General features: G+C 34.4%; 1 protein-coding gene across 2 annotated transcripts in view; it reads left to right on the forward strand.

Moving 5' to 3' along the window:
- SMARCA5 (SNF2 related chromatin remodeling ATPase 5) overlaps positions 1–17071 on the forward strand; it is a 38673-nt gene that overhangs the window by 10934 nt on the left and 10668 nt on the right. The window contains exons 4-14 of one of the 2 annotated variants that reach the window (XM_060654080.3): positions 600–700; positions 2200–2300; positions 3039–3218; positions 4346–4501; positions 4596–4727; positions 6480–6548; positions 10088–10197; positions 12030–12256; positions 13944–14065; positions 14147–14299; positions 15487–15619. In XM_060654080.3, coding sequence (XP_060510063.1) covers positions 600–700; positions 2200–2300; positions 3039–3218; positions 4346–4501; positions 4596–4727; positions 6480–6548; positions 10088–10197; positions 12030–12256; positions 13944–14065; positions 14147–14299; positions 15487–15619 — 1484 coding nt within the window. Of the gene's footprint in view, positions 1–599; positions 701–1342; positions 1418–2199; positions 2301–3038; positions 3219–4345; positions 4502–4595; positions 4728–6479; positions 6549–10087; positions 10198–12029; positions 12257–13943; positions 14066–14146; positions 14300–15486; positions 15620–17071 lie in introns of those variants that run through there. The other variant, XM_081795570.1, reaches the window with a different exon arrangement.

Below are 17071 nucleotides of genomic sequence, written 5' to 3' on the forward strand. Positions count from 1 at the left end.
TAGTTTTTAAAATGTGATTTCTGGAGCTTTTTTTTTTTTTTTCTTTTTCCTGGTGGAAATACTTTAAAATATAACTTCAAATTACAAATTATGAAATTTTTCTGACTGCGTAGTTCCTTGAAATGAGATTATCACATTACTTCAGGTGTTACACTGTTGTAATAATTGCATTATATATATTTAGAAAGCCATGTAAAATATTTCAGGTTTAAATTTACTAATATCTATTGTTCCACTTTTCTGGTCTTAATGTAAATGCCTCTTAAAAATTATTGTGGAGGGGCACCTGGGTGGCTCAGTCGGTTAGGCGGCCGACTTCGGCTCAGGTCATGATCTCGCGGTCCGTGAGTTCGAGCCCCGCGTCGGGCTCTGTGCTGACAGCTCAGAGCCTGGAGCCTGTTTCAGATTCTGTGTCTCCCTCTCTCTGACCCTCCCTGTTCATGCTCTGTCTCTGCCTGTCTCAAAAATAAATAAAAACATTTAAAAAAAAAAAAAAAAAATTGTGGAATCTTGGTCAGCCACTTGACTATTATGTTGAAATAGTAGCTGGTAGTTAAAACTAAAGTGCTAATCAGTTGATTTTATCATGAACTTGACAGCTACCGACATCGTAGAACTGAGCAAGAGGAGGATGAAGAACTATTAACCGAAAGCTCTAAAGCAACCAATGTTTGCACTAGATTTGAAGACTCTCCATCATGTATGTTATACACATTTATAACTACTTGATTTTTTCCAGAATCCCCTTTGAAACATTCTTTGGTTAATGTTTTGGATTTGTTTTGACTGTAATTTATAAAGGGAATTTTTAGTAATCTTTTGAAATTTATTGAACATGAAATAAATTTCAGATTTTTTTTGGATGGGAGTGGTAGCATATTAATAGCGATGCTGTATTTCAAAGGGGCATAAAATGCCATTGTGTTTGTTGTTGCCTGAATGTATGTGTAAAACTAGGAATGGATTTTGCCTTGTTTTTGCCCCAGATAAGAAAACTTAATGTGTAAAGAAAAGCACTTCATGAACACTTTGGTTAACTGATCTCAGGATTTTGTATTAAGTTAGTTTTAAATTTTTTTCTGAAACATTTGTTTTTTAATGGTTTTCCTAAAGAAAACCTGGTTAACCAGATGTAAGTTTTACATATATATAATTTTGTCTGGTGGCATGTTTGTCTTTACTGAAGCCTGATAGTTTTTTGGGTTTTTTTGTTTTTTTTCCTGATCTCCTTTCTCTTACTACTGGATAACTTGTTTGTGTGGTCATAATGGTTGTTAACCAACAGCAAAACTTTATAAAGGTCACTATAGGACCTACAGTTTGGACTTGTTATTTAAATTAACTGTAATTTTAACTCTTAGCAAGTTGAACTTCAGACAAGACAGGATCTGGTTAGAAATTCAGCGATCTGTTTAAAGTACGTATTTTCAGGGGTTTTTTTGGGCTGTGGAATACCCAGTTTCCATTTCTTTTCATGAAGTTAGAAACTAGAGCCAGGTGTTTCGTCCAAAGGGAGAAGGAAATTTGAATTATTTGGGTTGTTTCTTTCTCACATTTCTACGTTGTAGCTAGTTTTCCCAGAAAGCAGTGGTTTTTGAAAGACGATAGGGTATAGATGTGCATATTTTTAAAAAAATCTGGTGATTATGATGTATATACTTAGTAATTTTTCTGGGGTGGGAAATGTGTAGTATTCCCCAGAAGAGATATTGTCTCTTTTGAGCCTGTTAAAAAAGTAACTTATAAAAGGTAAAGGAAAAACAATTTCTGTATATCTTGTCTTATTTCCCCTTTGTTAGGAGGAAAACTAAATCCCCAGAGAATGTCTATGGGTTTTCATGGAAGGTGAAAACACTTGGTTTAAAAACATTTGTGATAACATTAAAAGAAGGATATAAAGAGCAAAGAGAGTCTCTAGTACCAATATATATTGGTAACGTAAGAACTGAGTGATTGGGGTAGGTAATCTGATGCTTTACAGTCATGTTTTTTGCACTTGGTTATTCTCCTTATCCGTCCGCTCCTTCTCGGCTCCAGATCACAGTGGTTGTTTCTAATGACTTGCAAATTGAAGACAGGAAAGTCACAGAGTAAACCTGTGCAAGTCCAAGTTAAACCCAAGTATCAGATGAAAGGGACAGCCTTTCTTTATTTCTTGTGTCTTTAAAACGTGCATTGTGTTTTCTTTCTTATTCTCAGATGTAAAATGGGGTAAACTGAGAGATTATCAGGTCCGAGGATTGAATTGGCTCATTTCTTTGTATGAGAATGGCATCAATGGTATCCTTGCAGATGAAATGGTATGTGTTTCATAGTTTTTTAGAAGGCCATATTTTTGTAATTGAAAATCCTTTGTACCATGAAATTTATACAAGTTAAGACAGTAGAACATAATTTTTGTTGATTACAATCTAGAACTGTTAGCAAACTAAACTCTGTCAGACTTGCTTTAGCTGCAGAAGCAGAATCTATACTTCAGTTGTGAGAAATTATTATTTATAAAAGTGTAATAAATTTAAAAGTAATACATTTTGAGAAACATGTTTTTGACAGACTTTTATAATAAAATGTTTTGGCTGTTTCCCTCCACTTCTGTAAAACACAAGTGAGGTTCATTGATTTCTCATCAATGAATATTTTCTCAATGTGGCAGCTTGTGTAATTCTGTCTCAAAACATTTACCTCATTTACTACTTATTAGTTATGTAGTGAAACGTTTCAAAATTTCTATGCAGCGATAGTGCTAAAACACTTAATTGCATGGAGTCAAAAGAAATGGGTCTTACTTCTAGCCCCGCTATGCGACTTTGGGAAAGTCACTTAAACTTCTGGGCCTTATGGGCATGGTAGTAGTACCTCCTTATAGACCTCTGAAGATTAAAAAACAACACTGCTGAACTTGACACATACCATGTGCTTGCAATTTGTTAGTTATTGCAAACACAGCTTTGCTTTTGAATATTTTTGTATGTCAGGAAATACAAATATGGATGTCTACTTTGTTTTTGTTTTTCATTGCTTTGTGGTTACTCTTTCAGGGCTTGGGAAAGACTCTTCAAACAATTTCTCTTCTTGGGTACATGAAACACTATAGAAACATTCCTGGTCCTCATATGGTTTTGGTTCCTAAGTCTACATTACACAACTGGATGAGTGAATTCAAGAGATGGGTACCAACACTTAGATCTGTTTGCTTGATAGGAGATAAAGAACAAAGAGTAAGCTTTTCATGTTCCTTTACATTTTTGATACTAAAACAATTTGAGTTTAGGTTTAGGGGAGGGGGGTAACTAGAAGAGGATAAAAGAGAAGGAGTCCAATAGTAAACTTGGGTCTTCACAAATATTCATAATTTACAGATGTCATATTATCTTGGTGGTCAAGAATCCTACTGGGGAAAAGGAGTTGTAGACACTATGATGCCATATGAATATAGTTTCTTTTATTTTGAGATTGGTTGTATAAAATCAAAGGGCATGTTCTCATTCTAGAAGCAAAATCCTTGTTTAAAGAAGTTTTGAGTTTGAGAAGTGGTTGGAAATTTGAGGAGCCAGATTTTGTTTAGATTGATATGCATAATGGTAATTAATAGTCACGGTATTTTTTAAAGATGGATTGAGCCAATCACAGTATTTTGATTAGCTGGTGTGGTATTTATTGAAATAAGTTAAAATGTTGGTTAGTTGAAATTTTTTGGAAGGAAATAATGATACTTTTGAGAATATAAAGTTCAGATTTTAAAGTGTACTATGTTAAAAGTAAATGTACTTAATTTTGTTTCCTCTTCATTTAGCAATCAGTGATGATTCTAGATTTCTTTTTCTCCTTGTATAGATATTTTGGGTATTTTAAGTTACCAAATTGCTTTTTATGTTTTGGAGCCCAATTTAAACCACTTCTTGCTTTACTTTCTTGTAAAATAAGACTTACAATAGCAAAGCCTTAATAGATTGTAAATATGAAAGGAGTGAAAATGGTTACTGCAAACCATCCTTGAGTCTTCACTTTATGGCACAAACCGTACACTCCTTTGCCTAAACCTGTCTCTCCTAAGAATTTTAGCACCTGTTGGAAATGAAAAAAGACATTTAAGAGTTACTTAGTTTATTGAATTTTGCACTGATCAATTTGTCAATTATTTTACTAAATGGCTCTGACACTTAAAAATGATTAGTGAAAATGATTAATGAAGTTAGTTTGAGCCATTTCTGGATGTTTGCATACTATAGGTAACTATCTCTTTTTAATATTTCTACCCTCTTTTATGTATTAGATTACTTGTCATCAATAAATTTAATGTATAGTTTATTTCTGCCTGATGTAATTTTTTTCTCTTGCTGCACAGGCTGCTTTTGTCAGAGATGTTTTATTACCAGGAGAATGGGATGTATGTGTAACATCTTATGAAATGCTTATAAAAGAGAAGTCAGTTTTCAAAAAATTTAATTGGAGATACTTAGTTATAGATGAAGCTCACAGGATCAAAAATGAAAAATCCAAGGTAATTTAGTATTTGGAAATGAAAATCATTTGTACCTTCATTTAGAATTTGATCAATATGTAGAATCTTCTAATGATGAATTTGGTTCTTTTAGTTGTCAGAAATAGTGAGGGAATTCAAGACTACAAATCGACTATTATTAACTGGAACACCTCTTCAAAACAACTTGCACGAGCTCTGGTCACTTCTTAATTTTTTGTTGCCAGATGTCTTTAATTCAGCAGACGTAAGTATGTCTTACCGTTTGGTTGGAATGTTAGTGTTTTTGTTTAGTGCTATACATTTTTATAATAAAATTGACCTTTCAGCCCTGCTTGAGATAATTGTTAATTTTTCATCTTTTATATGGCCTGGTATAACCTACCAAATTTTTTCTATGCCTCCTGAGAGTTACTTGTTTGTGTCTTTGGGTTTCTTTTTTTTTTTTTTTTTTTAACTTCTTTTTTTAAAGTTTATTTATTTTTGAGGGAGGGAGAGAGAGAGAACACGAGCTGGGGAAGGGCAGAGGGAGAGAGGGAGACACAGAATCTGGAACAGACTCCAGGCTCCCAACTGTCAGCACAGAGCCCTACGTGGGGCTCAAACACACAAACAGTGACATCATGACTTGAGCCGAAGTCTCATGCTCAACCAACTGAGCCACCCAGACAAATATCATTTTACAAACCTTTGTTTTCCCCCTCTGGAATATCATAGATTCATATACCAAACAGGTAGTCACGGCCTGAATTTCAACGGCTGTCGGTGGACTGCCTGTGTTCTTAAGTACTGCTCAGGTTATACCCCAGTTGAATTTGTGAGCTTCACATTGCTTGTGTTTTAAGTCCCATAAATGTACTCTTCCCAAGATTGTCTTCAAATTCGGTAAAACCTGTCTAGCCATCTTTTTTTATGGCCTGACAAACATTGAACCTAAACGTTACCTTTTAATAGATTGTTTGCACTCATAAAAATGGTTAGGTACTCAAACTGTTGGCTGTACCTAAGAATATAATATGTATATTGAAAGTCTATGCCGTTTGTAATTTCATTGTTTTGCTGAACCAGAGTTCATTTGTTCATTTTTTAACTTTGTTTCCATGGCTGGAGAGAGCAAGAGATACAGAGCAGAGATACAGAGATACAGAGAGCGTGCGCGCTAGTGTGTGCGTGCGTGCGTGTGTGTGTGTGTGTGTGTGTGTGTGTGTGTGGCTTTGAAGAACTCAATTAAGTTCCAAAAGGGGTAATTTTGGATTGTTGTGTTAAGGATCATTTTAAAAGAATAGAGAAATTTGTGTTCTTGGAAGACATTTAACTCAGAAAAATACTTTAGTTCTGCTTTTATGTATTTAGACGCTTTTGTTTGAGATCATTTCTTTTTCTTAGTGCATTGATACTTTGTTTAGCAATAAGTTAAAGTTTTCTTGTAGTTAACACCGTTAATTCTAAGATTATGCTTACTAACAGAGCACAAATATATACCAGATATGCTAAAGAGGTAAGAATATGGAAATGTTACCCTTTTTCAGATCCTACCCAAATACTAATGAAATGTTGGTAATTTAAATTAATTTAGTTAAAATTGACTATTGCTCTGCAAACTTTGTGTTTGAGTAGTCTGAGTAGCCTTAGAGAACAAACTAAAGTGATTTTAATTTTTAAGCTTTTCTAAAGAAAGATATTTTTCAAGAATATTAATTCTCTAATTCTACAGAATTTCTTTTCCAACTATGGTTTTTTTCATTGTGAAACTTGTCATCTTTGTTTTTGAGAAAATTGTTTAGGAAGTAATCTGATTCTCAAAGTAGTTCTAAAATTAATTGCTAACAGTGACACGTGAAATGTATGGGATTGAACCAAATGATTTTTTGCAATCTACAACTCAAATACTCAACTAATTCTAGAAATCATTGTTATCTCTAGCATAAATAGTTTATTTGTAGTTAATACTGGTAGTTAATATTTCTGATCTTAATATATTTTTGGTTTGTTAATCTAGGACTTTGATTCATGGTTTGATACAAACAATTGCCTTGGGGATCAAAAGCTAGTTGAGAGGCTTCATATGGTAAGTATTTTGGAATAAGGTTAAATAGAGCATATTTCTAATGGGAAACATGAGTAGAGAGGTTTAAATTAGTGGATTATTTTTCTGTTAACAAACAAAACATAGTGACCAGAATCAGATTTATTTATTTTTTTTTTTTTTTAAGTTTATTTCTTTATTTTTGAGAGAGAAAGAGACACCCAGTGGGGCTAGGGCAGAGAGAGAGGGAGAGAGAAAGAATCTCAAGCAGGCTGTGCACCCACAGCACAGAGCCCAGTGCGGGCTCAATCTCACAAATCGTGAGATCATGACCTGAGCTGAAATCAAGAGTTGGTTGCTTAACCAGGTGAGCCGCCCAGGTGCACTGCAGAATCAGATCTATTTGAATCCTATCACTTAACCATTTGATCTTACAGTAAGGGGGAGCAGGGTGAGGTATGGTGCTTTTAATGTTAGAACCTAGGATGAAATCCTAATTTAATAAATGCAAAAGTAATCTGAATTTAAGACATGTGGTTCTCAAAGGTAAAGGGGGTCAGTTTTTTGTTTTTAAATCCATTGACTGTATAAGCAACTGCTAATAGTGCATTGTGAGCAGAGTTGGTAATTTTTTGTTTTGATATGTAGCTTTGTTCCTTCTTCATGAAGGTTCACAAGTGAAAGTTGGTAGGTAATTTCTCAAATAGAACCCAGATTAAGATAGCGTGTCGAGCAGAATAAAGCCAGACCTTGTAAACATGGCATACAAGGCCTTTCATGACCTAACTCATGGGTTCTCAACTCATATTGACATTTTGGTCTAGATAGTTTTAGGTGGTTTTCCTGTTTAACAGCAGTTTTGACACTTCCACCCACTATATGCCAATAGCATGTTCCTATTTGTGACAACCAAACGTGTTGCTGGGCATTGTAGGTGCCCCCTGGCGGGGGTGTGGGCAGCTCTCCTCCCCAACCCCCATGATTTAACTTTTCTGACATTCTCTAACTTCTGTTACACTTCTTACATCAATTTAATTTGTTAAAATTCCTGACCCTACTGTCAGTTTTCTGTAAACATTGTGCTAATGGCAGTTTCTTTGTCTTTGCCTATCCTTTCTGCTACATCTAGTGTCCCCTTTCCTACTCTCCCCCTCTTTCCCTACCTAGTCCAGCACTCAGTGGTAATGTCGCCTTTTCCACTGAATACCCAGGACAAGGCCAGCCTAGAAATTTCTTTGTATCCCATCTTTAATAATCATGGCATTCTAACTAGAATAGGACTTTGCATAGAGTTTTGAAATGTTTAATCTACAAATGTTTTTCCTGCTGTGCATTGTAAACAAAGTCAGGAAACATGTCTTACATTTGTATCTCCAGCACAGTGCCTCATTCATAGTGGATATTTGAACAGAGGAATAATTAAGTTTATGAATGTTCAAATACTTGTTTCTATATAAATTAATTATGTGTTTTAAAATTCTCGTGTACTGAAATTTAATTATATTAAGTATTTGAAGGTGATAATCTCCTAGATCTCTTTGTTTCAATTTAGGTGGCATTTAAGCATGTAAGCACCCAATTTAGATTTACTTACTAGGAGTGTGGGGTATATATGTAGATTTTGCTTTAATAAATAGGTACATGTACATAAAGCAAACTAAAACAATCCACATAACAGAACCATCCACTTTTGGCATCTCTATTTTGTTCAGAGTAGTATGAAGATGCTTATCAAGTTGGGGCCTGGTAGCTACCTTTCTGTACTCTGTCTTGAAGTTCCCACTGTAGTTCCTGTGGTCTCATGATGAAAGAGGATATTCAGAGTCAGCATAGGTATACTTAGAAATGAGATTTTTCTTACTTGATGTATTAGTTACCTATTATTGCAAAATACTCCTAACATCCCCCCCCCCCCCCAAAAAAAAACCCTTAATAGTACATATTTTAGTAACTCCAGAATTTATGGATTGGCTGAGTGGTTTCTTTGCTGGTTTTACCTGGATTTGTCCAGCTGCGTTTACCTGGACAATTCTAGAAAAGGGCCAGTGGGGCTGAAGGTCTTCACTAACATGTCTGGCAGTTGGTGCTGGCTGTCAGCTAAGACTATACTAGCTTCCTTACATGATGATATTAGAGAAGTGTTGCTGATTCTCACCAGTTTTTAATTTGTTACATTTTTATAGGCTAGTATAAATAGAACATAGGAAGATAAAAATAAAAAATCTTTAGTTTTGTAGATGTTTTAAATTTCATGAAAATGAACTACATACAATATAACATGGGTAGGTTTACAAACATGCTGAATAAAAGAAATGAGATAAAATGTATAAAAATACAGATATATTGTATATATGTGGGTAAAGTTAAAAATAACAGGCAAAACTAATCTAGGATGTTAAAATAATAAGAATATTGTTTACCCTTGGGGACAAAAAAGAATAGTGACTGGGATGGTTGTAAGAGGGATTTCTGCAGTATTCTATTTTTATCTAGGTGGTAGTTGGTTACATGGGTGTGTTTACTTGATTAAAATTTATTCAATTGTATAGTCATGATTTGTGTACTTTATGTATGGTCTACTTCTGTAAAAAATAGGGTAGTAAAATTTTTTTACTAAGTTTTTATTTTAATGGTGTAGTATAGTGTACCATACAGTGTTATATTAGTTTTAGGTGTACAGTATAGTGATCCAACAATTCAGTACATCACCAGTGCTTATCATAAGTGCACTTCTTAATCCCCATCATCTATTTCACCCATCTGCCCACCCACCAAAAGGGTGGTAAACTTAAAAACTGTAACCATAAAAACATTTAAATGTGAGCGTAGCTTTAAGTACTGTTGGACAAACTACCTGCAAATACAGTAGTCCTTGCCCCTTGCCCCGTCCCGTCCCTCCCCCTCCCTCCCCACCACCTCTTGTCTGCAGGTGATATGTTCCAAGATTCCCAGTGGATGCCTGAAACCACAGATAGTACCAAACCCCATACGTACGGGTTTTTTTTATACATACATACCTGTGATAGTTCAATTCATAAATTAGTCAAGGTAAGAGATTAACAGCAGTAATTATAAAATAGGATAATCGTAAATATTCTGTAACATAAGTTGTATAAATATGGTCTCTCAAAATACCTTACTGTACTGTTGTGATAAGATGATAAAAATGCCTACATGATAAGATGAAGTGAAATGAAGGACATTAGGCATTGTGCTATAGGGTTAGGCTACTACTGACCTTATGATATGTTAGGAGGAGGATCATCTGCTTCCAGACTGTGGTTAATACACAGATAAGGGAGTACTATGACTGGTTTTAAACCTGAAAGTCAGTGACTATTGAAAGCATCAATACTTAAATGTTTTCAGTATTTTGTGACAATTTGGCAAGTATATATTCATTGTATGTGTTGAATAAGTAATGATCTTGTATTACCCTTGAGGAATTTGGTAATAAGAAATTACGTATTTAGAAGGGAGAAGTCCTAAAAAATAGATAAATTTCCATGTAATAAACAATCTTGAGATCCTGAAATAATACTTATAAATAAGGTCATCTCCATTTCTTTTTGATCTGAAAGGTTTTGCGTCCATTCCTCCTTCGTCGAATTAAAGCTGATGTTGAAAAGAGTTTGCCTCCAAAGAAGGAAGTAAAAATCTATGTGGGTCTCAGCAAAATGCAAAGGGAATGGTATGTGTTCTTAGACATTTTGAAATCACTATTGATTCTTCACTAACTTTTGTTTGTACCTTGTTTTCCTAATTGTGTCTTCAAGGAATTCCTGTTTGCTCTCTGAACTCAGACCGAAGAGTTTTCTGGTCATATGACTTAGGACTTGCTAATCAAACTTATAATACAAAGAGTTGAAACTAGTAGCTGACAGAATCAGAGTGGGAGGTTCATGAATCCAAGGATTAAACTTCGCATTTAACTAAACAGGGGTATATATATAAACTCTTCTACTTGGATTTTTTAAAAAGAAACTGATGGCACAGATGTAGACATATAGTTAATTTGGTGGTTCACAAATACTGGATTGTGGATTAGTGCTAATCTCTGATGAAGTTGGAGATTGTAGAGATAGAAAATTCAGGTGCTTTCTTTTAATTTGTAAAGCTACATATGTTTAATTTATAAGACTCCATTCTGAGTTGATGTGTTATTTTAGGCAGGATAAAATGGCCTTTTGTGAATTTATGGTGGTAATACATGGTAGCTATTTTTAAACATCTCTCTAGGGCGTAATAAAAATGTTGAAAACCTTGTAAGTTTTCTCTTTTCTTAGGTTTTATGTGTGTATGAAATCCAAAAGGCTATAAACCACTAACTTAATATTAAAAAAAATTTTTTTTATAGATAGGTCACCATGAATCTACAAAGTGAAGTGGCTGTAAAAAAAAAAAAAGACATTATTATCTTAGCATATATTAACATAAGTATAGTGTTCAAAGGAGGGAAATAAACAGCGCCCTTTTCTTTACTGGTTACAGTATATTTCAAGTGTATTTAATTCTGTACTTGATAAGTATTTGCAAAGGGCTGGAGTTGTTGATAAAAGGACAGAAAAGATAGAATGTAAGAAATGGGCACATTATCTGGGAAAGAGGTAACTACTGTGGAAGGTAGTCCATCCTAAATGTCCTCAAAACTTTTGGAAGGCTTTTATAAGGTTCAAAGCTATTAGGCTTTGTCTTTTGTGGCTCTAAAATAACTACAACATTGAGTCCATGTTAAAGGAAGAGAAGTCTTTTTTTAAGTTAAAAACTTCGGTGAACTTTGTATCAGTCAGAAATGTGATGGAAAGGTCTATCATGAATATTTTCTGCCTCGTAATTGGAATTGTTAAGCATAGATGGCTTTAGGTTATTGAAATTATTTTGTTCAGAGGATTCAAGGTCTTGAAACTTTGGTATTTAGACAGATTACTCTTACCTGCAGGATGTTTAAGTTCTTGATACGCATTCAAGGCTTTTTACAATCCATATATGGCTATAGCTTTACTGCCCTCATATCTCCTTCTCCCCCCCATGTACTTCTGTTTATATTTAAATCACATTGTATTCATTTTTTTCTCATCATCATGCCTTACCCTAACATGATTCTTTCCACCTCCCCAGATCCTCACATTCTTACCCAAATTCTACACTAGCTACATTGAATAGTGGTACTCTTCCATTAGGAAAAGACTACGAATTAAAATTACATTTAAAGCTTAAGTGTTAGTTTTGATTAGTTAATGTTGTGTCATACTGCTTTCTTTTAATTCATCCCAAGGAGACACACTGTTTTGGATCTCAAGGCCTAAAGCCTAAGTGAACATTGGAACAGTGGGGGCAATAAAGAAAAACAAGAAAAAAGAAAGATGTTATAATAGATGGTAAACTCCTAACCACATCTTAGAAGTTGATTGGTTCTTTACAGATATTTTTGGGTTGAGGTGGGGGAGGGAATTAAGTATCTAAAGTAACAGGGACTGGTCAGGGAAAACTTGAGCCCTTTTAAAATGTTTTTCTTCTCAATAGGTATACTCGGATATTAATGAAGGATATAGATATACTAAACTCTGCAGGGAAGATGGACAAAATGAGGTTATTGAACATTCTGATGCAGTTGAGGAAATGCTGTAATCATCCATATCTCTTTGATGGAGCTGAACCTGGTCCACCTTATACAACAGATATGCATCTAGTTACCAACAGTGGCAAAATGGTGGTGTTAGACAAGCTGCTCCCTAAATTAAAAGAACAAGGTATCTATGTTCTTAGTATCAAATTGAGAAGTGATGAAAACTGTTTTAAAATTTCTAATGTAAAATGAGGGACCACTACAATTTGAAATTACTAATCTGGTACTTGCAAAGTTGAAGTGTGGGACATTTACAAATTTCTATCCATTATCTGAGCTTCACTTCTACCCCCTAATTTTAGGCTTATAAATCTTCTTAGTGATCAGTAGTTAATTAGGGCAGTTATATTCCTGGACTTTGGGAGAGAGTTCTCATTTTATGGATGCTTTCCTGCATATATCAGCTTTTTGTTATAAAATGCCACGAATACGCTTTCCACCTTACACAGGTCCCAGATACTTTGGTAGACAGTGTTGTGTTCATGGTATTGTTCAATTATTTATATGGGTATTTGCATAATTAATAAATTATTTAAATTTAAACAAGTTAAACAATAAATTATAAATTATTAAATATGTGCATGGACCCAAAGCAGTTTTGTTTATAACATGACTTTTTGTATGAAAATGAGTATGTCTGTAGTATATGTGTAGAGATGTGTTTAAAATACATGACTATAGAACAAATTTAGTATGATGCCAGCTGCAACAATTACAAACTTATGGCAAAACTTGTTTATACATATCTGCTTTTCTCCTAGATTATTTTGAAGGAAGCCCTAGACATCAAAGCATTTCATACACAAATTATTCTGTAATGTGAAATAATAGAAATTTCAAGTTTTTCAATTTGTGTTTCTCGGTGTGTTTTGATAAGAATGATTTTTATACCAGTCTCCTTTAGGATATTGACTATCAAAAACCTTCTAAGAGTTGTCAGTGAATTGGTTTGCCTTTTTTTTACTGCTTTTATACCTTTTTGTGGAAATGTATTTTCTAAAAATGCTTTCTTTGAAAGCTAAGTAGTAATTAAAGGATTGAATTGGTGGAGAGAAATAGCAAGACCTTGGTAGGAATACTCAGATATTAATGCAAGCTGTATTAAACCTTGTAAGAAAAATGGGGGCCTACTGAACATCCTTAGTATTTCAGGTGTAAGAAGGTGAGACAACAGCAGATTATTGGCGTCAGCTTCCAAAACAAGATAATTTTATAATCATTTTTTATAATGATCACTTGATCTTCATACATTCCACTGAAGGCATTGTGCAGCTGGCTGAAAAAATGGAAGGCAGTTGGATAACTTGAATCATGGCATAAGTGAAGGATGACCAATGTAGATGTAGATGTGAGGCCACATTTATATTCTAGTCTTTTGATCTGGATTTGGGTCTTTAGAACCACAAGGAGATGGTTTTGAATGTGTTAGGGGATGTTTAGGGCAATCATGTGGGAGAATTACAGTGGTGGTGATGGAAAGTTATTTTTAAATGTATGTGGAATAAAAAGAATGGTTCTCTCAGCCTTGGGATGGCAAGACCTCCCATGCCAGAACAGATAACCCTTTTCTGTTTACTTTAGTGTGTTGTACAGATTTTCCCCTTTTTCATTTGTGCCACAATGGGAAAAATGTGGAAATGACTGACTTGGGTAAATAAATAATGTGTAGTTTTCTTCTTATGACCAACTAGGTAACTTGGAATTAAGGGGGGGTAATTGGTTAGTCTTAGTTTTGGTTAGCCTTAAATTTTTAAATAATTTTTTTTTTACTTTTGAAGCTTCTGAAAATAGGATATTCTGTTTGCTAACAGGTTCACGAGTACTAATCTTCAGTCAGATGACGAGGGTATTGGATATTTTGGAAGATTATTGCATGTGGAGAAATTATGAGTACTGTAGATTGGATGGGCAGACACCCCATGATGAGAGACAAGTAAGTAAAACCCAAGGAGGGAAGGTAAAAAATAATCAGATAAAACAATTTCCTGACATTTGTTTTATTTTATATCTATAGGAGTCCATCAATGCATACAATGAACCAAACAGCACAAAGTTTGTTTTCATGTTAAGTACACGTGCTGGTGGTCTTGGCATTAATCTTGCTACTGCTGATGTAGTAATTTTGTATGATTCAGATTGGAATCCCCAAGTAGATCTCCAGGCTATGGTAAGAGATGTTCCATGCTTAACATTTTCATTGGCGCAAGATAATAGTCTACAACTGTCAGTGATTTAAACCCAGTAGCATTTTATTTTTCTCTGACTTAATAATTCAGTGAGGGTATTTTATAGATCTTTCATCTAAAGCAGGATATTTCTGTCTTTATAGCTTTGCCATATCTTAGGACCTTGGAGTCCAGCTATATCCTGTCTATACTGATGACAGAAGGGGTATGACAGAGAGCTGAGGATTGCCTAGGAAATTTTTTCTGAGTCAGACCTGAAAGTGTTCCCACATTCATTGGCCAGCACTCAATCACATAGCATAACTGGGTTGCAAGAGAATTGATAAATGATAGTATAGTTGTGCCTTGGGGGGAAAGGGAAACAGGTTTGGTGAGCTACAAACCTCCCCGTTTGGGAGTGTGGGAGTACTTTGGCTAGATCAGGAAGATCATTTTTAGGTTGAGAAAATTTGTGATTTGTAGATAAATACGAAAACTTACGAATTCTTAAGTTTGGTACCATTAATGACCCATAATGTTGTTGACCATAACTCATGTTGGTTGCTTTTATCCTATACTATTTATAGGGTAGATGGGGAATGTTGATCAATTAGAAATAAGGGATGTTTTATAAAAATGTGTTTGTTGAACTTAACAGGAGTTAAACAGAAATGGAATTTAAATTAATTTGACTACTTACATGTAGTTAATTGGGTTATATTGTTGTGGAGTTCTTTTATTCATGTTACTTCTTTTCCTAATTAAGCAATGAAAATTTATATATGATTTAGGTGGAAAGGCAATTTGAATGTAAACATAAAAATAGATTTAGGAAAGATTTTTATTATCCAACCTAAAAATTATAATTTTTTTTTGTTTTAGCTAGAGATGTGAATTTTATGTCAGTATAACCTAGTAAAAGTAACCAGGTAGTTTCTCACAGATTTAGCATCTGATGTATTCCATACCTCTTAAAAGTTTCCCTTGTGAGATAACCAATTAATCTTATTGAAATGGAGAATCTTTGAGAATCTAAAAAATATTAATCTAATAGAAATCTATTTTTAGAGTAGTTTTGTTACCTTAAAAACTTTCATTCTTGAGAATATTTTATTTGCCAGTGTACATAATCAGATGTTATTTATGTGAATTTTTAACTGTATTCAAAGTAACATAGTAATTTACCTAGGACCGGGCACATAGAATTGGACAAACCAAGACAGTCCGAGTGTTCCGCTTTATAACTGATAATACTGTGGAAGAAAGAATAGTGGAACGTGCTGAGATGAAACTCAGACTGGATTCAATAGTCATTCAACAAGGTGAGCCTTAGAACTTTGAAAAATTTACCAAGTTGGATTGACACATTTGCTTCCTAGATTTTTTAGGAGGTTCTTGTTATTGAGCACCTATGGAATCAAGCTAGCAGCCTGGACAGTATGTATATTCCAGAGAAAAGTGAGCTTTAGTTTTATTAAGATTGGTTTGGGCTCAGGAAGGTTGAGGTTTGCATGTTGACTTTGTCAGTTAGCAGTTTTTTTATACCATCTGAGCCTATTTTCTCATCTGTTAGATGGGGATAATGGCAATACTGTTTAGGACTATTAAGGATTAAAGGGGATAATGCATATAAAAAACCCAGCATTTAGTGTGGTACACATTAAATAGAGCTGTGGTGAGTATGATTTACGTGTACTAATAAGCACTCTATTAATTAGTCTGGGGTAAAATGAAGAAATACAAATGAAACTCAAAGAATCTGATGTTATTCTTTTTTCTAGTCTGCCAGCTATTTACTGAACAGCCACCAGATGCCAGGCATTGTTCTTATTGCTGAGAATACAGTGGTGAATGAAAGCAACAAGTGTGTTTACTTCCATAGAGTTTATAATTTAGTGAGAGGGTGGGTGATGTAATGTAATGTTACAATGTAATGTTTATTACATTAATGTAAATAGGACTAGAAGGTAAGAGTGGGATTTTATTTTGGGCTGATTGAAGAGAGTGAAGTTCTTGTGCCAGATTAGCTTTTAAGGAAGACATTTACATTTTCATGGAGCTATATCACAGTAAGGTTGGTGATGGGATGTGTAACACGGAAAAATAGGGGGGAAAACCTCATTAACCTTGGAATCACATTGGTTTCTTTCCTTCTCAAATTTGCATTATGAGCATGTACTTTTTATCTGTCTATAAAGCCCAGAGATACACTGGTTAATACTGCTCACTGATGATTCCATGTTACCTGTCTTCGTTTTGTCAACCAGCTTTTAATTTTCATGTGAGTAAGGGACTGTTACATTTCTTTGATATCCCATTAATGCCAGCCATAGTGTTAGTCATGTCTCTGCAGATGTGGCAATAAATGATGGCTTATTAACTGTTTTTATTAATAATTACTATCATGTGCTTGCTTTGTGCCAAGCAAGGTGCTAAATTGCATCCATTACTTCCTGTAGTCTTCATGGCAGCTTGAGGTTGGCATAAGTAGAGGCAAGTCACTAGTTTACCATTCGTATAGCTAGGAGGTGACTCATCGAGGACCAAGAACTATATTAACTATTAGAGTGAAGTGTTTAATTATGAAAGTCTCTGGGGCCTGCCCAACAGTGAGTTTTCTCATGGGTAATGTAATGGCTACTTCTTTTTTTCCCCCCTCACATTCTTCATCCATGTTTTTAGAAAAACACCTGCCTTGTGTTGTTTTTAATTCTCATCTTTGAAACACTTTTTAAAAAAAGATTAAAAATTAGTTGACAAGTCAGCTCAGAAAA

Source organism: Panthera onca, chromosome B1, assembly GCF_046562875.1.
Source record: "Panthera onca isolate mPanOnc1 chromosome B1, mPanOnc1 haplotype 2, whole genome shotgun sequence".
NCBI lineage: Eukaryota > Metazoa > Chordata > Mammalia > Carnivora > Felidae > Panthera > Panthera onca.